Below are 26,426 nucleotides of genomic sequence, written 5' to 3'. Positions count from 1 at the left end.
GTTTTCACACTGGGTTACCAGCCGGCTCGGTTTCCGCTAAGCACAGACCGGAAGTGTTCCTGACGGCCACATTTCTAACGCGCACGACCGGAAGTTTCTGTTTGAGGTTTTGCGGGGATAGGGGAGTCGCTGGGCCGCAGCCCGGAGGTCTAGGTGCGGAGGCGCTGGGGCTTAGGAGACAGCTGGGGCCGTTAGGGAGACCCAGGCGGCGGGACACTGGCGGGGCCCCGACCTGACCCTGAGCCACTCTCGTCCTCGCGGCCCGCCTCTTCACCCCGCCCCCACTTGGGGCTGAAGTGGCTCCGCCCCCCGATCTGAGCCTGGTCGGTCCTCAGGCACTGACTATTGACCTCGGGGCGCTCCCCCATCTCTCGGGCGCGATGGCTACGGGCGCGGATGTGCGGGACATTCTAGAGCTCGGGGGTCCAGAGGGGGATGCAGCCTCCGGGACCATCAGCAAGAAGGACATTATCAATCCGGACAAGGTAGCAGTGGTGCCTGAGAGCGCTGGGTAGCGGTAGTGAAGTGGTGGGTAGGAGTGACAACGGAAGACGGCTCGGGGAGAGATGAGGTGCCACACTTCTTGTGAGATGGGCGGTAAAAGATGTGAAATAACGGGATAGAGGATATGTGTCACCTTGGTGAGATGGGATGGAGGAGGTGGGACCCCGTGGAAAATGGTGGGGACCAAGAGGGTGCGACATTTGTAAGACAGGACCTAGAGAGTGTGACACTTGTGGGATATTGGGGGGACATCAACTCGGTGTGACACGCTGAGAGATGCTGGAAAAGTATCTTCTGCTCTGACAGGTAGGGCTCTGAGGTACGGGTGTGGAGGGGAATGACCTGCTCAAACCCAGGTGCCCCTTGAGTGGGTTTCTGTGCCTTCATAGTGTGTCATTATGTGTCACAGTGTGTATGTGTGTCATTGTACCTGTAGATGCTGGTTTGTTCAGGGATTGAGCTGGGCTAAAGAATTTTCAGGGAAGGGAGTCTAGCCTGTGGTTCCTCTCCTGTGGTTTCCCTCCCCAGAAAAAGTCCAAGAAGTCCTCTGAGACACTGACCTTCAAGAGGCCTGAGGGCATGCACCGGGAGGTCTATGCACTGCTCTACTCTGACAAGAAGCAAGTATTAGAATCCCAGATCCCCCAGGCTTTGGTCCCTGACCAACCTGCATGTCCCTAACTCCTAATTTTCCCAGCCAGTTTTCTCCCCACCTCCCCTCTCCACACAGGGCTTCTGCTTGCTTAGGATGTGGGAGCTCGGATGTCTCACTCCGGGACGTGACTTCCTTGCTCTATGGTAGATCAGCAGCCTGGGTCCAAAGGCTCTCTACACACCTTCTGACTGTAATCTCTCACCTCCTTAAACCCTGCTGCCAGGGATGCGCCCCCACTGCTACCCAGTGACACTGGTCAAGGCTACCGGACCGTGAAGGCCAAGTTGGGCTCCAAGAAGGTGCGGCCGTGGAAGTGGATGCCATTCACCAACCCAGCCCGCAAGGATGGAGCCATGTTCTTCCACTGGCGACGGGCAGCCGAGGAGGGCAAGGACTACCCCTTCGCCAGGTTCAATAAGGTGAGCCACCACCATTGGGACGTAGGCCAAGGTTGCCCACCTACTCTGAGCCACTTGCCTGAGCACTCCAGTCTCCTAGTTGGCTCCAGAGGCCCCCTCAGGCCAGGTCATTAACAATGGTTACCCGCTCAGTCATTGGTGCAAATACCTCTGTGGGTCTTCACTGCCCATGGGATCCTGTCCTCTCCTAGACCTGCTCTGATTTTTGGTGTGTTGCCTTAGCCTTTCATTTCTCGCTATTCTTCAGAGCTGTGTCCTAGGTGCTCTACTCTTCTCACTCTCTACTTTCTCCCTAATGTGTCTCATTTACCCTGTGACCTCAGTTACCCTCTGTATGCCATTAACCCCAATTCAGTATCTCCAGTCCAGAGCAGCAGTCCACATATATCCAGTCATTTGCTTACCTCTCTCCCTGAAGGCCCCACGGGTACTTCAGATCAAGTGGATACCCTTGAGCAGAACTCATAATCTTCCCTCTGTTCCCCACCCCCAAACCTGTTCCTCACATAAGTGAATGACACCACTATCCACCCAATTGCCCAAACCAGAAATTTGGGAATCATCCTTGACTTAGCTTCTCCCTTCGCTCTCATATTATTTCAGTCAACAATGGGACAAAGAAGGTAGGGGAAGACAGATAACAAACATGTAAGCAAATAAATTGGATTCTTTCAGATAAGAGCCATCAATAAAATGAAACCAGAATATGAAATGAGATAAAGAGTGAACTTGTAGGTGTAGGGGAGGCCTAATAGATAGGGTGGTCAGGGAGGGCCTCTCTGAGAAGCTGGCATTTGAGTTAGACTTCAGTGATACATCTAGTCATTGAGTCCTGCTGACTCTGTTTCTATAATAAATCACATCTGCCTGTGTTCTTCATTCTCTATACCCTAATCCAAGCTGAATTATCTCTGGTCTAGATTACTGAGGCTCAGATGGAGCAGGGCCTTAACACAGACTCACCCAGCCAGTGAGAAGCAGAGCTGGGCTGGGCTAGGATTCCCTAGGCTGTTGTTTAAGCCACTCACGATACGGCCCCACAGTCCCTGCAGCTTGGAGCAGCCTAGACTTCAAGTCTGCAAGCACTGGGGGCTTGAACCCAGGACTCCCAAGTCCTGACTTCTTTCCCCTCAGCCAGTATACCCACCTGCACCTGGACACCTCCCCCTGGATGGCTCACAGGCCTCTCAGACTCAGTACGTCCAGGTGTGACCCATCATTCTCCCCCATGCCCCCAAACTGATTTTCCTCCTTAGGCCCCTCACCACCATCCTTAGGCCCCTCAGGTCCAGTGGAGGGAGAGGCTGGAGATGTAAGACTGAGAAGGGATAGCCAAGAGGTAAGAGATTTGAGGTGGGGGTGGGAAGGTTGGATGAGATACTTTGAGGTGAAGACAAAAGAGTGTTCATTTTGTATTTAGTAAATACTACTCCATGCCAGGTCAAGCCCGAGGCAGTGAGGACACAAACATGAATCACACACAGCATCCGCCCTCTAGAAACTCTCCATGTTGCTGGGGAGCTGGGGGGAGGCACAGGCGATTACAGTTCGGTGGGATACATGCCGTACCGGGAGGAACTGAAGGTCATGGAAACTTCCTGGAGAAGTTAGAGCTTGAGTTGAGTTTTTTTTTTAATTGAAGTATAGTTGATTTACAGTATTGTGTTACTGGTGTACAGCAAAGTGATTTAGTTATACGTGTGTGTGTGTGTGTGTGTGTGTGTGTGTGTGTTTATGTATTCTTTTTCTTACTCTTTTCCATTATAGGTTAATACAAGATATTGAATATAGTTCCCTGTGCTATACAGTAGGACCTTGTTTATCTGTTTTATATATTGTAGTTTGTATCTGCTAATCCCAAACTCCTAATTTATCCCTCTCCCCCTTCCCCTTTGGTAACCGTAAGTTTGTTTTCTATGTCTGAGTCTGTTTCTGTTTTGTAAATAAGTTCATTTGTATTATATTTTAGATTCCTCATATAAGTGATATCGTATGATATTTGTCTTTCTCTGTCTTACTTCACTTAGTATGATAATCTCTAGGTCCATCCATGTTGCTGAAAATGGCATTATTTCATTATTTTTTATGGCTGAGTAATATTCCATTGTATATATATACCACATCTTCTTTCTCCATTCATCTGTCGATGGGCATTTAGGTTGCTTCCGTGTCTTGGCTACTGTGAATAGTGTTGCTATAAACATAGGGGTGCATATATTTTTGCAAATTAGAGTTATCTCCAGATATATGCCCAGGAGTGGGATTGCTGGGTCATATGATATTGATTTGAGTCTCAAAGTATGTTACCAGGTGATAGTAGAAAAGGAGTGCAATGACTTGTTCAGGCAGAGGGGACATCATGAGCAAAGGCATAAATGAAAAATCAGTCATATGTGTGGGATGCTGTGGGCATTTCCCTGTTGATGGAACCTAAAGTCCAAGGTAGGATATGGTGGGAGATGAGACCTGAGAGGGCAGCAGGGCCGGGTCAGGCAGGGCTTGGCAGCCAGGCTCAGGAATTTGGGCTTTGCTCTGATGTCTTTAGGTAGCCACTGGCAAATTTTAAGTAGAGAGGTGTCGGGATCAGATTTGAGTTTTAGAAAGATCGTGGTAACTGGGTGGAGAATGAAGTCGAAGTAAAGGGAACTAACAATCTTCCCTCCAATACTGCTCTTTCCTGGGGTCCCGCTTTCAGTCTGTGGCTCCCAGCCGCTTTCTTGCTCAAGCCAGAAACATAGGAGTTACCTATGACAGCATCTTCTCTCACCCCTCACAGCCAGTTGTCACATCCTATGGTGTTTAATCTAAAGCCTCTCAAGTCCGTGCCCTTTTCTCTAGCTTCCACTGGTGCTGCTTTATTTCAGGCCTCTTCACTTCCCACCTGGATTATTTCATAAACCTGCCAGCTGGTCTCCCAGGCTCATGTTTCACCCCCTGTCTTCACTGTTGCCAGGGTGGTCTTTGTAAAAGAGAATCATGACCATCTCACTCCTCTCTTTAAAACTAACCTTATTGACTCCCGTCACCCACAGGATGAATTCCAGACTCCTTAGCAGTCACACAAGGCTTGCAGCAGCTTGCCTCTGTCAACTCTCCAGGCTCTCTTCAGGCCCCTCCCTGTCTCGCCCTTTTCTTGTTTCCCTTAGTGTCCCTGACTGCCAAGCCCGCACACATCAGGCCATTTCTCTCTCATCGCTGTTTATGTGGCCCCCTGCTTAGGAGTCTCTCCAGTGCCTTCCCTCACTGGTTCAGTTCTACTTAACCTTAAGACTGAACCAGGCTCTATTTACCTCTTCCCTGACAACCCTTGTCCCAGGCTGCATCACGTGTCACTCATTACACCCTAGGCATACCTTTGTCATCAGATTCGCTGCACTTTACTAAATTTTCAGCTGGACTGTGAGCTCTGAGAAGGCAAGGCCCCTGTCTGTCTTATTCAGCAGTGTCCCCAGCATAGGGCTAGCAGGCCCATGATAAATATTTGTTGAATGAATGACCATCTCCCTTGCTTGACGGTGAGCTTCTTTTTATTTTAAGTAGCAGTGTTCAGAGAGGTCACATCTTGGCTGCAGATGGAGAATTGCTTGGAAGAGGATTAAATGGAGGCAGAGAGGCCAGTGGGGAGGCTGTTTCTCTATCCAGGCAAGGGATAGTGGTGGTCTGGACAGGGTTGTGGCAGAGGAGATACAGAATTGGAAGGTAAACTCCACAGATGTGGGAAAGGGGAGGGGTCAAGGGTAAAGGTAGGATTTAAAGATGCCTGCTAGGTTTCCGCTTGGGTGATGGTGACATTGACTAAGATCCGGACTGGGGGAGATAGGAGTTTGAGGGAGGGCGATGAGCTCAGTACTGAACATATTAGGATTTGTTTGTTTTTTTTTTTTAATTGAGGTATAATTATTATATATCATACATATATTAGCTTCAGGTTACAATATAATGATCCAGTATTTGTACATATTGTGAAATGACCACCCCAGTAAGCCTAGTTAACACGTATGACCTGAACATATTCAGTTTGAGATGTATACAGGATCTCCAGTAGGAGATGTCCAAGAGGCAGCTGGACATAAGGGTTTTGAGAGCAGGTTCAGAGCCAATGTGGTCTTTGATGGAGAAACTTCCCTGGTCCAGCCTAGCATTGTCTCTTTCCTGGGGTCTCTGACTGATAAACGCAGCTGTTGGTGGTGCTGTTTGTCCCTGAGGGAGGTCTGGGGGACGGGACATGGGGGAGGGGAGCCAGGGGCATGGGTGTTGGGGTGGGGGGTGTATACTGCGAGTAGGATTCAGGTGCCTTTTCCTTAGAGATGTGACCTTGGCCAGCTCTGGGGGAGCTGCAAGTCTCACTGTCACCACTGGGTGGCAGGAGTGCTTCAGACAAGTGTGCCATGACTAGGGCTCCTGGGCCTTTCTCCAGAATTTAGCCATCTGCCTTACTCCAAAGTTGACCTTTGGACTCCACAGAAGCACTTACACGTGGGCCCCTCACCTTAACCGTCAGGTCAGGAGCATGTGTCCTGTTACCGAGGCTCTGGAGCCAAAGGCATGATGAAGTTGGTCCTGGAGTGGATTCAGAGGCAGGCGACAGTCCTAGAGCCTGCCAGGGCCTTTGGTCAAGCAGAGAGTTTCTTTTCTTGCTCTGGAAACATCATCTCCAGGTGCCCTGTGCAGGGTCCCAGGCAGAGGATTTGCTTTTGTCCAGCCCAGGGACTGACAATAAACAGGAGGGGCTGTGGTCACGCTGCTGGAGCCTGCGGGGACGTGCCGTGACGTGGGCGTGCCCCCTGTCCCTCCGTGCTTGTAGACGGTGCAGGTGCCCGTGTATTCAGAGCAGGAGTACCAGCTCTATCTTCATGACGACGCTTGGACAAAGGCAGAAACCGACCACCTCTTTGACCTTAGCCGCCGCTTTGACCTACGTTTTGTTGTTATCCACGACCGGTATGACCACCAGCAGTTCAAGGTGAGCTGGTATGGTGCATTTGCATGTGGGCCCAACCCCCGGGCGTGGCAGGCCCACTACCTTCATGATGTCCTTTCCACATGCCTCTGAGTGTTCATCCTCCCTCTCTCTGTATCTTTATCCTCAGAAGCGTTCTGTGGAGGACTTGAAGGAGCGCTACTACCACATCTGTGCCAAGCTTGCCAACGTGCGGGCCGTGCCAGGGACAGACCTCAAGATACCAGTGTTTGATGCTGGGCACGAGCGACGGCGGAAGGAACAGCTGGAGCGTCTCTATAACCGGACCCCAGAGCAGGTCAGCCCGAGTCCCACAAACTCTGCTCCATGCCGTGAAACCCCTTGACCGTTGCCTCCCTCCTCCATACCCTCAACTCCCTCACCCCAGCTCCCCTTCTTCCCCCTCTTCCCGCCCCCATCCAGTCCCGCCTCTCACCGGCCATCCTCCCTGCTCTGTAGCCCTCACCGCCCTCACGATCCCCTGCTGCTCAGGTTCCCTCACAGACAGCCCAGCACCCCTCCGTCTCCCCGTCTCCCCGTCTCCCCGTCTCCTCTCACCGCCCCATGACCCTCACGGGCGTCTCAGCGTCTCTCTTTCCCAGGTGGCAGAGGAGGAGTACCTGCTGCAGGAGCTGCGCAAGATTGAGGCCCGGAAGAAGGAGCGGGAGAAGCGCAGCCAGGACCTGCAGAAGCTGATAACGGCGGCGGACACCACTGCCGAGCAGCGGCGCACGGAACGCAAGGCCCCCAAGAAGAAGCTCCCCCAGAAAAAGGAGGCTGAGAAGCCGGTGTGGAGACCAAGTCAGCCCAGCTCAGGGTGGAGGGCTCTGAGAGCACGCGGAGCCGGCAGGGGGCTGGGACTAACACTGGGCCCTCTCCCCGTGACACCCTGGTCTCTGTAACTCCTTCTCCCCCAGGCCGTTCCCGAGACCGCAGGCATCAAGTTCCCAGACTTCAAGTCCGCAGGCGTCACGCTGCGGAGCCAGCGGGTACGTGAGTCACCTCCTTCACTGTGTCTGGGCCCTGGGCTCTGCGGCCTGAATGCTGCAGGCCATGGGGCCGGAGCAGGTGGAGGCGGACGTACCGGGATCTCAGGGATGGCAGGCTAAGCTCACAGCTTTCACTCTATTCTGCTTACTGGCTGTTTTCTTCTGTGACCCAGAGCTGCCTCTAGGGGTTAACTTCTCTTCCACTCCCCCCACTGCCTTTCGTCTCCTTCATTCTAAACTGCTTGTGGGGGGAGAGGGCTTAGCTGCCTGGGTCATTGCAGATGAAGCTGCCAAGCTCTGTGGGACAGAAGAAGATCAAGGCCTTGGAACAGATGCTGCTGGAGCTGGGTGTGGGTGAGTGCGGGGGCCAGCCCCTCAGGACGTCCCCACCGAGGCTGCGGGTGAAGGCTGGGTGGTGAGGGGGCAGTTTCGGCTGCCGGCCTCCCACCGCACCCCAGCTCTGGCCCTGTGCCTTCCACCCACCTGCCCACAGAGCTGAGCCCGACGCCCACGGAGGAGCTGGTGCACATGTTCAACGAGCTGCGGAGTGACCTGGTGCTGCTCTACGAGCTCAAGCAGGCATGTGCCAACTGCGAGTACGAGCTGCAGATGCTGCGGCACCGGCACGAGGCACTGGCCCGGGCCGGTGTGCTGGGGGGCCCCGCCACACTGGCATCGGGCCCGGCCCCGGCCCCGGCGGAGCCGGCGGTGCCTGAACCCGGTCTCGGCCCGGACCCCAGCAAGGACGCCATCATTGACGTGGTGGGCGCACCCCTCACGCCCAATTCGGTAAGAGGCCGGGAGAGCGCGAGCTGGCCCTGCTAGTGAGCACACGCAGGTGCGTACGCAGGCCCCACCCCCTCTAGTGCCTGCAACAGGAGTCGTCACTCTGAGGGGTTCTGAGAATGAGGGAGTGGGTGGTCGGTCAGGGGGCATCACCTTCCTGACTCAGAGCGTGAAACACGTGCACCCAGCCTGAATCTGGCCCTGGGGGCCATTGACCTCAGCACCTTCTGTGTCTCCTCAGAGGAAGCGACGGGAATCGGCCTCCAGCTCCTCTTCTGTGAAGAAAGCCAAGAAGCCGTGAGGGGCCACACGGGGCGTGGGATGGTGCTGTGTAAATAGAGCTGCTGAGTTGGACTGGGCTGCTTCCTTTTCCTTCCCACCACTTCTCATGCCCCTGGCTGGGAGGGTGGGCAGGAGGGGGGTCACCATAGCCACTCCATGGGGATGGCGCTGGGGCTTGCCTGCACTGAGGCCCTTAGCAGCCCTTTAACCACTGACCAGCTTTGCCCAAACACCTGTATCCGGGAACACCCGTGGTTCTGCACTCAGGTTGGTTCACACACAGCAGTGACCGTAGATACCGGCTGCTTTGAACACAGCCTTGTGCTCAGACAGTCCCCAGGGCCCTGTGCATATTCGCTGTGGGTACCCTAGGTGCTCCAGACTGCCAGCTCTACTGGTGGCCTTGAGCACAGGGCAGCCTGGCATATGCTCTAACCCCTGCACATCCAGTGTCAGGCACGGCACTGCCTGGTCCACACACACACCCAGGGCCTCGTTTCCCCGACTTTATTCAGTGGCACGTTCACAGCGGGGATGGGGGTAGACACAAGGTGGGGCCTGATCTGTCCTGGAGCCCTGGGGGCACCACACACCATGCACTACAGATGGGAGGGGGCACAGGGGGGCTTGGTGGCCCCAGCAAGAAGCCTGTACTGGGAGGAGACAGTGAGGAGGAGGTCCCCCAGCCCAGGCCCACAATGGGAGGGCCTGATACTGGGCTGAGGTTGAGGGGAGGGGGTAGGGGGCACAAAGTGTCTGTTCCAGAGGGGCCAAGTGGCCAAGCCTTACCCAGGACACAAGCCCACAGGGCGGGCTGGGGGACACTCTGGACGTAGAGCTGTGCCACTCTCCCATTGCCCCTCTGGTGAGGGAGAGGAGGGTTTTGGGCTGGGCCAAGCAGCTACCCTGTCCTGCCCCATCCCATCCTCGGCCAGTCAGAACGGCTTTGATGTCTGCTTGAAGATGAAGCCTCGGTATGCGAGTGTCTTCATGATGTTGGCAATGTTCTTGCAGTCATCTAAAAAGAGGAAGAGAAGACATTTAGATGGGCCCCAGAGCCTTCCCCAGTGGGCCCAGAGGTACACAGGTGGGGGTGGGAGGCAGGTTCAGATTCAGGAGCCATAGGCTCTAAACCAGTGGGTCCTATCCCCAGGTGGCAGCAACTCCAGCTTCAGGTTGGGCCGGGTGATGCTGGGCCAGCAAGAAGCCTGGTCTCAATGCTTCTGAGTCCCATAATTCATGCTGGAAATTGGCCAGCGTGTCCCTCCCTGGCCCCAGCGGTGATGTATGGGCACCGTCGCAGTAAGAAAAAGGCAGAGTAAATGTGTAATTTCTCCCTTGACGGCCCCCGGCCGCTGGGCGATCCTTCTTGTTGCCACCGCGTGGGGACGGCCCGTCCGCCACACTCCGTCTTCCCGCCACCCGTCTTGATGTCTCCATTTCATTACTGTGCGGCCATTCATCACGCCCACGGCCAGGGTGACTTTGCCGGCACTTGCATGTGTGTGGGAGATGTGGCCCAGGCCATAATCACTGGTGACAAGGCACAAGCCTCGGCACTTCCAGGCCAGGGTCCCAGGCTCACGTGCTCCAGCAGCTACTGCCTGGGCGCCTGCTCCTGTGCAGCCCAGGCCAGTGGAGAGGGGCCAGGTCTGTGGTCCTCTTAACACCCTGGCCGGCAGCCTTCTACCAGACACGCCTGTGTAGCTCAGCCCAAGCCCTGCCTCTCCCACCCCGGCAGGCTTCAGCCCTGTCTCTGGCCATATCTCAGATTAAAGACATCTGCACCTGCCAGACCCTGTCACAGCAGTATTGACTGCCGTGAGAAACTCCATGGTGAAAACTGTCCTAGACCCCGGTGGCCACAGGAACAGGTACTCCTGGAGCCTCAGTATCATGGTCATGGGCCCCGACTCCCTCAACTGCCTCTTCTTCCATCCCCCTCCCACCTCCCATAGGTGCTCTGCTCCTGTGCCATAACCAGGACCTCAGCTGCCACCGCCCTCGTGGGGTCGATGCCGTGGTGGCAGAAGTATCGTACGTCGATGTCATAATCAGGTGTGGGGGTGGTAAGGTCAAGGTGGGGTCAGGAGGCCCCTGCGTCTGTCAAGGAACAACGCCTTGTGCTGAGCTCCCAGCCTGCCCTTGCCAGGACCTTAGACCAGGAAAGGGGACCCACCAGAGCTAGAAAAAGACTGTGGGAGTGGGAGGAGTCTGGTCAGGCCAGGCCCTGTATCATCAGCCAGACACCAGCTCTGCAGACCCGGCGCACAGCAGACGAGCTCTCTGGGTCAGGCCAGACAAGTCACACGGGGTCCTGTCTCTCAGCTCAATATAAATGTAGCTACGGTGGATGTGGGCATGGACAGGTGACCCAGGACCCAGGACACCTTGTTCCTCTAGGTGCTTGGGAAGCCATGAAGGCTGGTCTGAGGCGGAACAGTGAGAAGACAGATGGGTGGGTAGTGGCGGCCATGGCAACTCCAGACGTGACCCATCCCCATGGTTTATGGGCCGGACACGCGCCCCGCTCAGCTGAGGCCCCGTCATTTGTCTCCCTTAGTGTGTATGCCTGTGCTGTGGGGGTAGAGGGTGGAGGGAGGGGGCTGTGACGGGAGGAGCTAGCCAGTCGACAGGAAGGGGAATGGGGCAGGAATGGCTGTGCAGGAGGGGCGGGCCCCAGGAGTGGGGAGGGTTTATGACAGGGTCCAGGGGCTGTCACGGCACCGTTGAAAGGGCTACGATAGGTGATTTTCTTCCCAAATAAATCTGGCCTTGTCAGGGCCCCTCCGATCCTTGCTGTCTCCGGCACTCTGGGGACCGTGGCCGCTGTGCATATTAAGAATAAGTCCCCTCGTTATCTGCAATTACCCAGCGGCCACACACCTCATTTCTTCCAGCAGAAAAGAAAATTAGTTTTCTATTGACTTCATCTGGCTCCTCCCTCATTGCTGGACAAATTGCTCAATCTACCTCCCCTGGCCCAAGTGAATGTGCCCAGCTCCTCCCCCGAGGCCACCAGCCATCCAGTGGGGGAGCACTGACTTCCCACCTGTGCCTCGTCTGGAGCTGGGCAAAGGTCCATGTGCCCCAGTCTCGCCCCTGACCTCTCCCCACTCTACACACCAGATGGCTTCATCCACATCCTGAGCTTCTGCAAATTGCTGTCTCCAGTCTGGGCCTCTCTCCTGAGCTCCAGACCACAGATCCAAACGCCTCTGGAACATCTCTTCCTAGGTATCTATACAAACTCAAAACATCCAGCAGTGAACTAATTTTCTCCCCCAAGCTCCTTCTCTCCCCTGTGTTCTCCATCCCAGTGAATGGCACTCCCAAATGTCCCAGAAGAAACCTGATTCAAGCTTGACATCCTGCCTTCCCCCCAAATCCAATCAAGCGTGAACTGCAGGCTTTATCTTCTTCTCTGTCTCATCATCTACTTCCCTTCATTCTGGCACCACTTCCCAGTCCAGACCCCATCATCTCCTGCTCTTACAACAGCAGCTGGTCCTCTTTCTTTTCCCTTTAATCCATTCTCTTACAGCCAAAGTGATCTTTCTCACACAAATCTGATCACGTTCTTTTCTCTTTAAATCCCTTTAGTGGCTCCCCTGCCCTCACTTTCAAGTCTACACACTCCTTATTATGACTTCAAGTTAAAGGCCCTGCAAAAACAGATCCCTGCTATCTCTGGTCTCACCCCCGTCACTCTCTACCCCCAACGCCTGGATTCCAACCTCAAGGAACCACTTATGTTTTCTGAAAATGACAAAGTGGGTTTTGGAGTCAGACCTGTTTGTAGTCTTAACTTCGCCCACTGGCTGTGTGCCCTGCGGCAAGTGCCGAGTTTCTCCAAACTTCAGGTTCACTAGGGGTGACAACAGATACTACCTCAGTGTTACTGGGAGGACTGAACAGTGATACACCCACATGTCTGCACATGCTGTATGTTTGGAATACCTCCTCTCTTCTTGAAGGGAAGGCAAGGATGCTAGTTTTCTGGATGACCCAATGGTGAGAAGGTGTATACTGTACAATCTGTGGCACAGATGACACAGGGGCCAGCACACTTGGTGAAACCACTTGTCACTCGCACCACAAACTCTGACTACTGACCCTGTCCACTGGGGATTCTGGAGTCTTAACTTGTTGCAACTGGTCCACCACAATGAAGAGAGACCCAGACTGGGGAAGACAGCCCTGAAAGCCGACCTAAGAGTCAGTGCAACCCACTGATCAGCACAGAGACAAATCTGGGCTTTTAATAGACCATAAGTTCAGAGAGAGCACCGGGTGAGCCTCCCAGAAAGTCCTCTGCTCGAAGCTCTGGGGCCACCTGCATCAGCAGCCCCACCTTGTGGCACGTCATTGAGCTACTGAGGCCAACCTGAGGCTGTTCTGGGGTCGGGGGCAGGGAGCCTTGTGCCCACAATGGAGGCCTCCAAGAGTAGGTCTTCCTCACCTCCAAATTCTAGAAGACTAACCTGTTTTTATGTTCCTGCAGGAACATCAACTTGTGACAAGACTGCCCTCTTCTTTTGGGGGGCATTAATATTCCTAATGTTGGAATTAATTCTTAATGTTTTTATGTTGCCAAGGCTGTAATGGGGGGGGTCGGCTGCATAAACCCCTCAGAGAGGTGAGTGGGGCCAGCACCTAACAAAGGATGAGCTTGCTGGTTGGCTCCAAGGGTAGTCAAATATCTGCTTGGCAAAATAGCTGCTAGTGGAAGGGTGGCTCAGATCGCTTAGGACAGCCGGTGAGAACACACACAGGGCAACCACCTGAGGCTGACACGCTCCAGTTGGCTGCACTTGTCTGGGAATTGAACGGTAGAGGACAGGATGCAGAGCCTGGGCCAGGGCCACCCTCAGGAGGGAACGGACCCAAGGAAGCTCTTGGAAGGCCATCTATTCATGCACTCATTCATTCAGCAAATACACACTGACACCTTCTGTGTGCCGGCTGCACAGGGCCATGCTGGGCCACAGGGCTGCAGACTCTGTAGCTCCCTGCCCTCGAGGAGCTCAGAGACTGCATCTGTAAGTGGTGCAGTGTGAACAGTGCTATGAGAGAAGGAGGCACAAAAAAGGGCACTTTGTTCAGTCCAAGGATCAGGAAAGGGTTCCTGGGAGGACGAAGTTAAACATGCAGAGAGGGCCGGCCAGCAAGTTGGGGTTGAGGTGGGGAGGAGTTCTCAGCATACGGAACAGCACAGGCACATTTCTGGAGGGGAAATGTGGAGTGTCCCCCACAAATTTAAGTTGAGCAGGTGGGGGATGATGAAGAATAAGAGGCAGGGGAGCGGCGAGACGAAGGCTGCAAGGTCAGCAGTGGCCGTCTAGAACAAACCCTGCAGAGCCCCGAATGCCAGACTAAGGAGCTTATAATTTCATTGTTCTGGGAATGATGGGGAGACTCACATGTTTGAGGAGGAGCATGACAGGACCCGATTTGTGTTTCAGAATTATCTTTCAAGGATTAGAGGTGTTAACGCGGAAGGCAGAGACAGCAACTAGCAGACTCTCTACTATGTATTTCTGGTCCAGGCCAGAAATGGTGGCCCAGAACTAGGCCAGTGGCAGTGGAAATGGAGGTGGAGATATACTGGTGATGTGGAGAAGCAGATGGAGGCAAGAGATTTTTAGGAAATAGAATGAGCAAGACTTAATGAGGGGGCTGGGAGGGCTGGAGGAGGGACGCGTCTAGGATCTGAGTGCCACTCACTGAGATGAGGCAAACCAGAGAAGGTGCAGGTTTGGGGCAGTGATGGACGTACCTTCGGATGTATTAGGTCTTGAGATTTCTATGAGACACCTAAACTTATCAGGCATTTCTTTTACGGCTTCTGGGCTTTATATCTTGCTTAAACAGGCCTTCTCTATCCCAGTGTTATTAGAAAACTATCATGTATTTTCTTTGAATACTTTTTCTATTTAACTTTTTAATCTGTCTGGAATTTACTTTTGTATGTGGTGAGAAGTAGAAGATCTAACTTTATTTTTCCCCTAGTGGACAGCCAGTTGTCCTGTCACCATTGATCAAACTGTCCACACCTGCCCCATGCTTTTGAAACGATGCCTCTATCTTATATACCATCCCCACACATGGATCTGTCGGAGCCAGGAAAGAGAATGAACGTGAAATGATCAAAGAAGCAAACCAGATTGAGAGGACACCTGGAGCAGCAGGGTGACAAGCCGCTGACCTTACAGGGCTGTGAGGCAGTGTGGCCTAAAGGAAGACATAGACACAACCTGAGGCCTCCTGCTTAAAAAGCTCAGCCTGGCAACACACCTGATGAGTGATCTCCAGGTGCTGGTGAGGAACGGGGCTGGAGCCCACGGAGCGAAGATGGGTGGAGAGAACAGCACAAGGAGCAGGAACCATGACAAGGAAAAGAGAGCAAGAACCTGGCGCATGTCGACATTCTAGAACCTCATCTTGTTTCCACCTCTTTCTGTCTGTCTGTTAGGACACCTTGGCAGCAGCGTGCCTGAGTGCAAAGTGTCAGTGGGACTGCCGGATCAAATATGTCCCCAGCCCCACATGGGACACACTTATACTAAAAAGATTATTTGCTGTTTATCTGTTTAAATTCTAATTTAACTGATGTTCCGATGTTTTTATTGCTAAATCGGCAACTCGGTGCTGGGGGCCCGCATCTCAAGCCATGGCTGGGTGCAATTCAGGGCACGACAGCAAATAGGAACTCAGAAGAAAGGAAGCCAAGGCAGGGAATTTAGGACTAAACCAGCAGAGGGCCCCTGTATATCCTTAGATTCTGGGTTCGAATCCAACCTCCATCACTTAGTAACTGTGAACTTGAGCAAATTACTGTACTTTATTTAACCTCTGTTTTTGGATTCTTCTTCTCTAAAATGGGAATAATAATGATAATTATAGCAACTACTTCCCTCAGAGGGTTGTTAAAAAGATGAAATGAGTTTTTATTTGTGAAGTGCTTAAAACGGTGGCTGGGTTAGTTATTATTAGTAGTATTGGTGTCGTTATTCCAATAATATCCAATAATAATATTGTTATTCCAACAGAAATACCTTGATATCCCCCAACCCCTGCTCCTTGTCCCAGATAGGACCCACAGAGTCCCCTGGGCCCCCAGACAGGGTGACCTTGGCCCACCCGACACACCCTCCAGACATAGATTCCCTTCTCCCCACCGACACGGCTCCCACGGCTCCCTCCCCCTCCCCCCAGGTGGGGCTGTTATAGCCTCAACTCCAAAGTGACCCCTTCTTCCAGCCCCTCCCTGCATCCCCCCTCCACCCCACCGAGGTGCCCGGAGGTGCCACAGGGCTGATGGTGAAGGATGACGGTGGTTCCACAATAAGGGGAAAAGGCAATTTCATCTTGATTAGCAGGCGATTTCTCTCTCCGTAATAAGCGCGCTCCAAATAATTAGCGTGTTTTACGTAATAATGAAATTACAGAAATGCAGTCCACTTATTCAAACAACTCACCATTACCATATTTTTAAATATTAGACTTAATTAGAGTTTATCACTTCGGAGAAGTATGCGGACCGAAGATGTTTTTAAAAAAATCCTCATAAAGTGTTTATTAAGCGCTGGTAAAGCTGGGATAATGATGTGTTTGGAAATTAAGGCAATCAAACACTTACCGCCGCTTCTGGAGGCCGGGCATGGAAATGAGGCCATTACACGCCCATTACCCGCCAGCTCACAGCCACTTGGGGGGCGGGGAGAGGATGCGCCTGGCCGAGAGGGCACAGTGCCCAGAAACGCCTGTGCCAACAGCCCACAACAGCCTGACCAGTAAGCACAGCATCACTTACAGGACATCTGGCCACCAGGAGCCCAACTCAAACCTGGCCAGGCAAATGACTGGACAGGTCCCAAATGCCAAAGAAGACACCCAAGACTAACCCAGGTCCAGACTCCCAGGACTGGCAGGACATATCAACTTCATTTAAACCCCAGGGCAGAGTGGGGACAGGAGCCAGACTGGGCAGCCAGAGAGGTCAATGAGAAGAGGTGGAGGCTGAGGAAGCTACAGACCCGAGTGTCCACTCCCAATTCTGGGCCACACAGGAAGGGGCAGCTAGAGTGGCGGAGAAGGGTCTAAGAGGCAGCTGGGGAACTGAGCTGGGAGCCAAAGATGCAGAGGAGCCAGGGGCCAGGCTCAGGAACACACCTGGGGACAGACTCGGATTGGGGAAAGTAGGCAAGAAGGGTGGCGGGAGAGGGGCTGGTGGCTCCAGGCCCCATTTATCCCGGTGAATAACTAATTCCAGAATTTATAGTGCTGGGTTTTTGTTCTGTGGCCATTTATATCTGCGAGGGGAGGAAATGAAGAGGCAGCGCGGATGCCACATCTTTCTGTGTTATTGCTTGTCTGCCATTTGCAAATCATTATTAATTGTGGGCCCTGGTGGCGGGCTGGGCGGGGGCCGGGCTGGGTACATCCACATAGCTCTTCATCAAGGACCCCAGCCGCTGCCCCAGAGAGCCAATTACCCCGCCCTGATTGGGATCAGATAAAGAGGGAATTTTTACAAATTAGGGAATAAATAGAATTTCCACACAGGGCGCGGGCAGGACCTGAGAGGCTGTAATGAAAAACCATCCGTCACCATCAGCGCGGGCTGGGCACATAGCCGCGGCACTCCCTCCCTTTGTGGGCCCACCCTCATGCTCAGGGGCCTGGACGTACAGGTCTAAGGACACCCCAACCCCTCCAATGCCTGGAAGCAGGGAGAGGAGTTCCCAGTGGGGCGCGTGTATGCCCTCTGGGCCCCAGCTCTGACACTGTCCCTAGTGCCTCTCCCTCAGGGTCTTGACAAGGAGGAGACTGAGGCAGTCCTGAGGACGACCAGAGTTGGGGACCACGGGGCAAAGACCACATCCACGCCCCTCCAGCTATGGCAGCCCTAGGGCAGAGCCCTGGCTCGTGGACCACTCACTCTGGGTCCCCATTAGCGCTCCTCCCCTTGGATCATTAAATATGTATATCTTATTACACGCCTTGTTAGAGTATCGAGCTCTATTGACTGATGATAAATCCTGAGCCTCGTCCTGGCCATAAATTTATCTGGAGATGATGAAGACTCAATAATCTAGTCAGGCAGATAATATCATCGGGCCTTAAAAAAGATCATTACATTATATGTCAGAATTAAAAGTGAAATACGCCGTAGTAACAGGGCGGCTGCTCTGGCCATTACAACGGGTGCCCGCCTCCCCCAACTCATCCCCAGCCAAGGCCCCATCCAGGTAGAGGGGCCAAGAGCCTTGCCCTTCTTTTGGCTCTGGACGCCACAGATAAAAGTGCCTGATAACCTACGGCAAAGTGAAGGGGACCTGGCCTGGGAGGGGAGAGGGGAGAGGGGAAGAGGTGGCTACTGAGAACAGCTGAGCACCTCTGCCGTACTTGGCAGCCACTTCTGCCCCAACCGAGCTCCCACCTGACCCTGTCCCTAGGGGTCTCCTGTGGGACTGTCTTCTGGGGGTCCTTGAGTGGCTCCAACAGGAAGGTGACAGGGCTTCACACCCTTCCAGAGTGGCCTGACCAATCAGGGCAGATTCTTTCCAAAATGGAGACACAGGGATAGGGAGAGGTTAGGCTACTTGTGTGTATGCCCCAGGCACCTGTGACCTGGCCCCAGACCCATGTGCCAGCAGCATATCTGAGGCCTTTCCTGTGAGCATGTGCTATCAATCCAGACCACGGCCACCTCCTTCTCGAGAGCCCTGCCTGTCACAGCCCCTACATCCTGACCTTTGAGAAACTTGCCGCCAGCCTCTTGTTCTTTGACCTCAGCACTAACAACCGTCTCCGTTATATCTTATTTTCACCCATTTCCACAGTCACACCCTCCACCTTGTTAACATCCTCCACTGTGCTACCTTTGAAATGTTAAATTCAAATATTCCCAGTTACTGACGATAATATGCTTTTTCTTTCCTCTCACTGGAACCTTGAAACCGTTTACATCCCTAGTATCTCCAGATACATCCCCCTCCTGTGTTCACCTTTTTCCCCGTCCACTTTTGACTGCTTACCCAACAGCCACTCCCCTTCTGCGAAGCTGGCAGAGCCCGCTCCTCCCTCCCTGACCCAGGGAAACCTCCGTGGTCTGAGCCATTTGTGCGGATCCTACCCCCTTGCCAGCCATGGATTTAGGAGGGGCCAAGTGTTCTGGCTACTGGGATATGATGGTAAGTTTGCTCAAAGACCTTCAAGGAAAATTTCTTCACTCTTACGAAGAGAACCATGAGGGGAAAATAGTCCTGTATATTCTGCTGGATGTTTTCACGTCTGCACATAATGTCTGGGACTGCAGAAGCCATATTCCAACCTTGAGGGGAGTTAGCCTGTGAAGAACATGCTGAAGATAAAAGAACAGAACAATGGAAAAAAATCTGGGTCCTTGATGACATTGTTGAGATGCTGAATTAACCAACCCTAGGATCACCTTACCTCTTCTGTGAGGGAATAAACCCTCTTATTATTTAAGATTTAAATTGGGTTTTCTTTTTCTTGTAGCCAAAAGCTTACTAACATACAGAATGTAAAGGCAGGAAAGAGAATGACCAAACAAATGAAGGGAGGCAAAGGGCAATGAGGACACTATTTCAGGCTAGGAAGCTGGTAACCCTTGTTATGCTCTCTTAAAACATTTGCTCAGGGCTTCCCTGGTGGCGCAGTGGTTAAGAATCCGCCTGCCAATGCAGGGGACACGGGTTTGGGCCCTGGACCGGGAAGACCCCACATGCCGCGGAGCAACTAAGCCCATGCGCCACAACTACTGAGCCCGCGTGCCACAACTACTGAAGCCTGCGTGCCTAGAGCCCGTGCTCCGCAACAAGAGAAGCCACCGCAATGAGATGCCTGTGCACCGCAACGAAGAGTAGACCCCGCTCGCCACAACTAGAGAAAGCTCACGTGCAGCAACAAAGACCCAAAGCAGCCAAAAATAAATAAATTTATAAAACAAACAAACAAACAAAAAAACCATTTGCTCAAATTGTCTCCTGCTGTATCTCAGGACACAGGCCATGTTACCATAAAGGCTAAAAGAGTCAAGCTTAGGTGGGAACCCAGGTGAAAACAGAGGGAAGAAAATACAACTTTACTGAGAAAGGATTTTATGTCTCTGACTTGCAATTTAAGTTGACTTTTTCAAAGTCCCATGGCAACACAAAATCACAAGACTCAAGGCTTCTTTCTCCCCTGCCCTTCTTAGCATGTCGTTTCCAATTTCCAGGTTATCTTATGGTCCAAAATGGCTGCTGAAGCTCCAATTATCACGTCCACGTTTTAGGAAAGAGGAAGAAGGAAAAAGCAAGAATAATGTACTTTCCAGCTAAGTCATTTCCCTTTCAGTACTGTTCCTGGAGGACCCACACACTTTTCCTTTTATCTCACTAGCCAGAACTCAGAGACATAACCATATCCAGCTGTATGAGAAACTAAAAAAAAAAGTAGTCTTTTAACTGGGTACACCTTGCTGCCCCTAATTATCCAGGGGCTCTATTTGGTGAGAAAGAAGGTCAATGGCTATTGGGTACATACCAAGCAGTTTCTGTCCTAGCAACATAACTGATACACCTCGCTTTGGAGCTTGGATTCCATGGTCCACCATCTTAGTCCTTTCTTGCCAATCGTCTCAACTCTCTTGCTCCCCTTTTCTCCCATCACCCTTGCCTGGAAAAACCCAAACTCTGCCTTCTCTATGCTTACACCTGAGCTGAGTGTGACTAGAGAAAACCGAAACCTTACAGATTCACGCAACTCATAAAATCATAGTCATCAACCTCAACTGGGTGTATAAAACCGCCCCATTTCCTATGTGCCTGATCAGTGCGCATGCTCTCTCTCCCTTTCTCCCTAGTTCAATTTCCAACTTTCTCTACTTTCCACAACTCTCAAACTCCCTACCCCCAACATCGCCCTACCCTCTCAGCCACACAACCTCATCTCCTACTTCACAGGAAACACAGAAGCCACACCCCTGCACCTGTGCCAATCCTCGCCTTTCATCCTGATACAAAAGAGGAACTGTCCTGATGTCACTTCTGAAGCCCATCCCCCCACTCCACCTGGTTTCTGGAGTCTAACTCGACTGCCTTTTCAGGGGTCTTACTTTGTGAGTAACCCCCTTTCTCTCTGATATAGCTTCAGTTGCTTCTTCTGCACTGGTTCCTTCATGAAAACATGTAAATATATTAAATCTCTCTCATCTTTAAAAACAAGCTCCCTTTAATTCCTTTTCCCTTTTCCCATGTGGCTAAGACCCAATCTTTCCTCCCTTTCGTAGCCAAAGGTCTCATTTCCTCCTTTCCCACCCTGCGATCTGATTTCCCCCAGCAGCGCCTTACCAAACTGCTTTCTCTAACAATCCTTATGGCCTCATGGGGCTGAAGTCCAATGGAAGCTTTTCAGGTTTAGATCAACCCAGTGGACTGACTCATGCCTTGAAACTCTTCCCTCGGTTTCAGTGACACCACCTTTTCTCCACTACCCTCCTCCAGCTCCCCTGTCCGCGCCTGCCTTTTCTCCTGACTACCCCTAAGAGGTGGGTGTTGCTCAGAGTGGTCGTTGGCCTTCTTCCCTTTTTACTCTCTGCACTCTCCCTGGGCAAACTTATCCACCCCTAAGCTTTATTTACCATATATTTCCCCATAGTTTCTAAACCTGTATTCCTACTACCACCACCCTGGTCCAGGGCACCACCCTCCCTCATCCAGGTGACATTAGTGCCCCTGCCAATCTCCTCTATAGCATCCTTCTAAGCCACAAATCTGGTCATTTCACTGCCTGTCTTAAACCCCTTCAATGATCCTGGAACTGAAAAAGGATATCAGTAGAAATGCCGGTGAAACTGAAGTAAGGCCTTTCGTTTAGTTAACAGTGAAGTAATACCAATGTTAATGGCCTGGTGGTGATAGTTGTACTATGATTGGGTAAGATGTTAACACTAGGGAAAGCTGGGTAAGAAAGGCTTCTGCAAATGTAAAATGAGTTCCAAGTAAAAAGTTTAAGAGTTAATAATTAAAACGACAACCATCACCACCACTTCCAACGGTGCCTCACTGCTCTCAGGATAGCATCCAAACTTCTACATTAAGTTCTGGGGATCTGCCCAGGTGTCCCCCTCTGGCCTCATCCTTCCCACTCTCCTGTTGGACCACGGAGTTCTGGCGCTTCTCCCTCACGTGTTTTTTCATGGGCTCTTCCTTCTGCCTGGGAAGCTCCTCCTCCACTGCTCAGCTGGAGCGCCCCCTCGTCTATCCTGAGGGATGGAGGCGTGCTGTGGTTTCCTGAGGTGCCTTACCTGCGCCCCCATGCAGGCGTTAGGAACCCCTTCTGTGTGTTCCCACAGCACCCATGTTCCTCCATGTGACTGCCTCTGTCACTCCCTGCTGGACCACAAACCCTTTGGGGGCACTAAGTTTACCTCAACAGAGGCCCTCGGTAAATATGTATTAAGTGTAGGGAAGGAAGGACTGGAGGAAAAGAAAGAGGGAAGGGTGGAGGGACAAGATCACAGGTGAGCCTACTCCAGCCGTGACATCTGCCACCTTAAGCCCAGACAGGCCCAGGCCCTGAAAATCAGTCACGGTCCTTCCTCAGATTCCAACGTGCCGGTGGCTTCGGCCCCTTCCCCACCTCCACTCCTTCTTAGTACCTTCATTTCCTCAGGACCTGCTGTGCCGGGAGACTGGCTGGGACCTGAGCTCTCAAGTGACCTGGCCAGCTTGTCCTGAACCAAGACATCTGGGGGCGGAAGTTGTGGCGCTGGGGCTCCGTACTCCCCGCCAATGATGCCCTGGAGAAGGGCTTGGCGATGCCTGGGGACTCTGGGAGGGGGGGCTGCCCTCCCTAAGCCCAGTCCCACCTGGTAAATATTTCATCCTCAAGCTGCTCAGCTAATCCCTATTAATTTCAATACTGATGCCTTGCCTGGCTCAGCTCCCAATGCATTATTTATCCCCTTTGTTTGTTTGTCGCTAACAGGTGGGCCCCAGCGGAGGCGCTGACTGGGGACAAGCCCACTCCATCACAGTGTGGCTGTGAATTAATCATGAGGACTAATGGGAACCACCTCAGCTCCAGGCACTTCCCTAGCTCCCTCCCCCTGCCCTGGCACCCAGGGGTGGGCCGGGCCATCTCAGCTCAATTTAACTCAATTCAGAACAACACATTTTACTCACCATCTACCCACAAGAGTCAGACACTATGTTATGCTTTGGGGATACAAGCTGAACAAAACAGACATAAATTCCTGCCCTCAGGGAACTTACAATCTAGTGGGGGAGAGAGGCACTAAACAACCTCTTAATGAGGACTGTGACGGGATGCTCCAAAGGCGCAGTGCACAGAGGAGGGGCGCTGACCAAGGCTACGAGTCAGGGAAGCTTCCCTGAAAAGCAAACTGAGCTGTGCTCTGCAGGAGGAGCGGGACTTGATTAGGCCAAGGGTGGGAATGGGGGCTCCCAAGGAAAATAAAGCCACGTGGGAAGGCCCTGAGGTGAGGGAAGGCATGGCAGGTTCCAGAGAATGAGGGAGGGCATTGTGCTGCCGCGCACGGGGCACGAGGAGAGAGGCTTGAGAAGGGAGCGCTCTTCTCCCTGAATGACCAGCATCTGTCCCGGCGGATTAGCACAGAGTCCTCCTGAACACCCGGACTCAAGCACACGCTCACACCACCTCTGCCGACTTGAGCAGCATCTGATGGCCTGACCTTGCGCCTGCGACACCGGAGAGGCGGTCAAGATTATGAACCTTCAACTGCACAGATCAGGAAACTCAGGCGAGCGTCTGGCCTGGAGGCTTCTGAGGGGGCCAGTGCGGACCTTAGCACCCTGAAGCTTAGGTGTGCCCGTGGAAGGCCAGGGCTGGGGACACTGACCGGCCTCGGCCACAATGCTCACATCACCCCCCAGGAAGGAACCTGCCTCACCTCTGAAAACCCAGCACTGGACGGGGCACCCACGAGACGCCAGCAAACACCTGCTGAGTGAATGACCGCACAAGAGCGAATCTCTCTCTGGGGAGATCCCTCCCCAGAGATCTAAATAGACGGAACGAGCTAACCTGTACGCAGGATGTTACAGTACTTTCACAGTAAGCCTCACAGTAAGCCTGAGAGGTAGGAGCCATCATCAGCCCCATTTTAAAGAGGAAGAAACAGAGGCCCTGGACGGTGAATGACTTCCCCAGGACCACACAACCTGAAGTGATGGGCCGTAACCAGGATGAGGTCAGCCTGGCTCCAGGCTCCTGGCTCCCGCATATCCATAGATCTAAACCCTCTGTGGGGGCATTTACCCAGGGATCTCCCTTGGTGACTCCAGGGACCCTAGTTCTTGAGGACAATCCTAAAAGGCACCTTGTTTATGAACCAAGTGTAGCTCTGCCAGGGCAGAGACCTCATTGTGCGCATGATCAGGGGTGTGTAATTCTATTCAAAGTGGCCACTTTGAAAATCCATGTGTCTCCAGGCTCTCCGTCCATCATGGTGTCAAGTCCTGGAGCAGAGGCATCCGTCAGCACCTCCCAACGCCATGGGCTGTGTGCCCGCACGCCTGATCCCGCCCGTGTGCCTGTCCTTGGCTCGGGGCTGCTCTGGCAGCACTAACCCCGCCCAGTGAGAAGGCTCAGGCTAGCCTGCTTGCTTGGCCCAGCCTTACCCCTGCCTTCAGGCTAGCCTGACTGCCGGGCCCCACCCCTGCCCCAAATGCCTCCTCTGCCCTACCGGGTCTCTGTTCTCTTGGAGCTAGGCAGCCAGCGTGGAGGCAGCCTCGATAACTCGCTAACGTGCTGCCCATGCTGTTCTTAAAAATTTATGACTGTGCAACATGAAAAATCCGGCTGAGGAGCCGTCATTAGCGGCGCTGCCTCCCTCCCCCACCAGGGCCGCCCTCGTAAATTGAGATTTATGGCTGCAGCAGGCGGGGCGGGGGCGCGTGCAGACGGCGAGGATGCTGTGGCGGAGACAGGCAGAGGCCGACGAGGCCGCGATGGGGCCGGGGGCTCCCCCCTGCGGCAGCTACGGTTCATCGCAGTCTGCGGAGATACCTACCGAGAGTAACGTCTGGCCTGGGGTGCCAGCCTAGCGCGGATGCTGATTCCGTTTAGCAGTCGGACTGCAGGGGGAGGAGCCAGTCCTATGCCAGTCACTGGCTCCTTGAGGTGTAGGGCCAGATCCTGAAGTCCAGGGGCAAGCAAGCAAGGGCCTCTTAGTAGGATGACTTGGGGAGGGGGAAGGTTGGACCTAGGGAGGAAGGATCATCCTTGCTGGGGTCACAGGGCCTGGGCCCCCCAGAGCCAGCTTCTCCAACCAGAAGCATCTAGCTTGGGCTGTGACTGTGGTATCCCAACCAGAGAATTGAAGGGGAGGGAGGGAGGAAGGAGGATGCCAGGACCCTTCCCTTCCCTCTCCTTTCTCTGGTAAGAAGGGCCAGTGGAGAGGATGTTAAAGGCAGGAGGGCAAGGACTGGATCAGTCACAGAGCCTCCCCTGACAGAGGCCAGGCTGGGGCTGAAGAGGGGAGGAGGTGAGCCCATGAGCCTGCTGCCCACCCCCCCACCGCAGGCCCTCCCGATTACCTCCCCTCTGCCTCCCCCCCTGCTCACTTAGCCCTGTCAGCCAGGCCATTATGAAATTGGGGTTTCATTTACAGACTAATTAAACATTACAGCTTGTTCACAATTACAACGCGGGGATGAGGGAGTAACTAATTACGGAAGAAATGAGCTAACATTTATCTCTGCTCCCACCCTCCCTCTACCCACTGCCCCCCCCACCCCAATCTGGCTTCCTCCCACTCTCTGGTCAGTACCAGCTCTCAAGGCTTATTACCTAGGATGGGGGACTGGAAGGGTACCCACCCACCCTAGACACCAGGTTGGGCTGCGGTTCCCAGCTACCCCAGGGGAGGGGCTTAGCTCCCAGAGCCCTGCCACAGAGACAGTCAGGGCTTTTGTGCAGGACCCTGTGGGTGTAAGGACCCTGTGATGGTACGTGTGGCCCTCATATGGGGGGTGGGGACCTGCCCTGGTGTATGACTGTGACAGCACTGTGGAGCCATGCGGCTCTATGTATCTTTATCTTGTGGGGCAAGGTTCTGGTGTGACTGCTGCAGACAAAGATTGTGTGACGGGGTATGAGCATGAATGATCCATGCCCTAACCCCCGACCCCCAGGGCAGAGTAGCAAAGAACCAGGCAGCTGCAGGAGGTGATGGTCTAAGCGGGCCTGGGATGTGGCCCCGGCAGCCCCAGGGCCAAATCCCCACTGGGCAACCTTATTCACTCCCTCAGAAGCAAGAGAGGCAGCAGGGTTACCCTGCCTAGGGCTCATCTCGTCCCTGTCCTTGGGCTGGCCTTGGCTTCTGGCCAGATGCCCCCTTGGGGCCCAAGGAGCCTCCTGGGGGCCTGGGGTGCCCCCTGTGGGCAGGAGTCCTGGGGTCTGGCTGGCCTGCTGCAGAGTTTAATAATAGTAACAGTGAGAGTAAGCGTTTCCATCCCTCCTGCCTTTGGGCAGAAGAAGAAAGGAAAGAGGAGGGAGAGGAGGGAGTGGAGGGAGCGGGCTGAAGGGAGGCTTTGAGGCCTCAGAACTCACATCAAACGGCCGGATCTGGGCCTAATTGTCTGACCCCTGCCCCTGCCTTCAATCAGCTCTGCGGCTCCCTGCCCGCCCCTCGCCTAACTAGCAGCCATGTTCTCCTCATTAGGACAAGCTCCCCTTGCACACATGTCCCCGGACATGTCCCCAGCACTCCCAGCTCCCAACCCTGCCTGGTGGGAGGGTACAGCGGGGACCCAGTTTTGGCGGGGCTCCTG

The 26,426-nt window shown here is 53.5% G+C and overlaps 3 protein-coding genes across 19 annotated transcripts in view; 2 read left to right on the top strand and 1 right to left on the bottom strand.

Moving 5' to 3' along the window:
• Positions 1–82: 82 nt before the first annotated feature.
• DMAP1 (DNA methyltransferase 1 associated protein 1) lies at positions 83–8,667 on the top strand. 2 transcript variants are annotated; one of them, XM_082455470.1, is made up of 10 exons: positions 83–485; positions 1,033–1,124; positions 1,383–1,578; positions 6,383–6,541; positions 6,669–6,836; positions 7,141–7,326; positions 7,456–7,527; positions 7,809–7,881; positions 8,021–8,316; positions 8,555–8,667. In XM_082455470.1, exons 1-10 carry the CDS (start codon positions 381–383, stop codon positions 8,612–8,614), a joined length of 1,407 nt encoding a protein of 468 aa, XP_082311596.1. In that variant the 5' UTR covers positions 83–380; the 3' UTR covers positions 8,615–8,667. The 2 variants fall into 2 exon arrangements, with proteins under 2 accessions (XP_082311596.1, XP_082311597.1); XM_082455471.1 differs by lacking the exon at positions 83–485 and adding an exon at positions 695–810.
• Positions 8,668–8,751: 84 nt separating this feature from the next.
• On the top strand, positions 8,752–25,235 carry LOC309657972 (uncharacterized protein; the record flags this gene model as incomplete). Of its 2 annotated transcripts, XM_082456039.1 has the most annotated exons (5): positions 8,752–8,862; positions 10,554–10,632; positions 11,725–11,832; positions 12,199–13,234; positions 14,608–25,235. In XM_082456039.1, 4 exons carry the CDS (start codon positions 8,752–8,754, stop codon positions 12,465–12,467), a joined length of 567 nt encoding a protein of 188 aa, XP_082312165.1. In that variant the 3' UTR covers positions 12,468–13,234; positions 14,608–25,235. The 2 variants fall into 2 exon arrangements, 1 of the variants encoding a protein (XP_082312165.1); XR_014261986.1 differs by lacking the exon at positions 8,752–8,862 and having other exon boundaries at positions 9,623–10,632; positions 11,499–13,234.
• The window catches only part of ERI3 (ERI1 exoribonuclease family member 3), a 128,164-nt gene continuing 110,825 nt past the window's right edge, over positions 9,088–26,426 (bottom strand). For all 15 annotated transcript variants that reach the window (XR_014261894.1, XR_014261895.1, XM_082455690.1 and 12 more), the window contains one exon: positions 9,088–9,613. Coding sequence is in view for 13 of the 15 variants with exons in the window: in XM_082455690.1 (XP_082311816.1) it covers positions 9,531–9,613 (83 nt within the window). In the remaining 2 variants the exon portion in view is untranslated. The remainder of the gene's footprint in view (positions 9,614–26,426) is intronic.

The sequence above is a fragment of the Balaenoptera physalus genome (genome assembly GCF_965194825.1).
Source record: "Balaenoptera physalus genome assembly, chromosome: 1".
Classification (NCBI taxonomy): Eukaryota; Metazoa; Chordata; class Mammalia; order Artiodactyla; family Balaenopteridae; genus Balaenoptera; species Balaenoptera physalus.
This window is presented reverse-complemented; position numbering and strand designations above follow the sequence as displayed.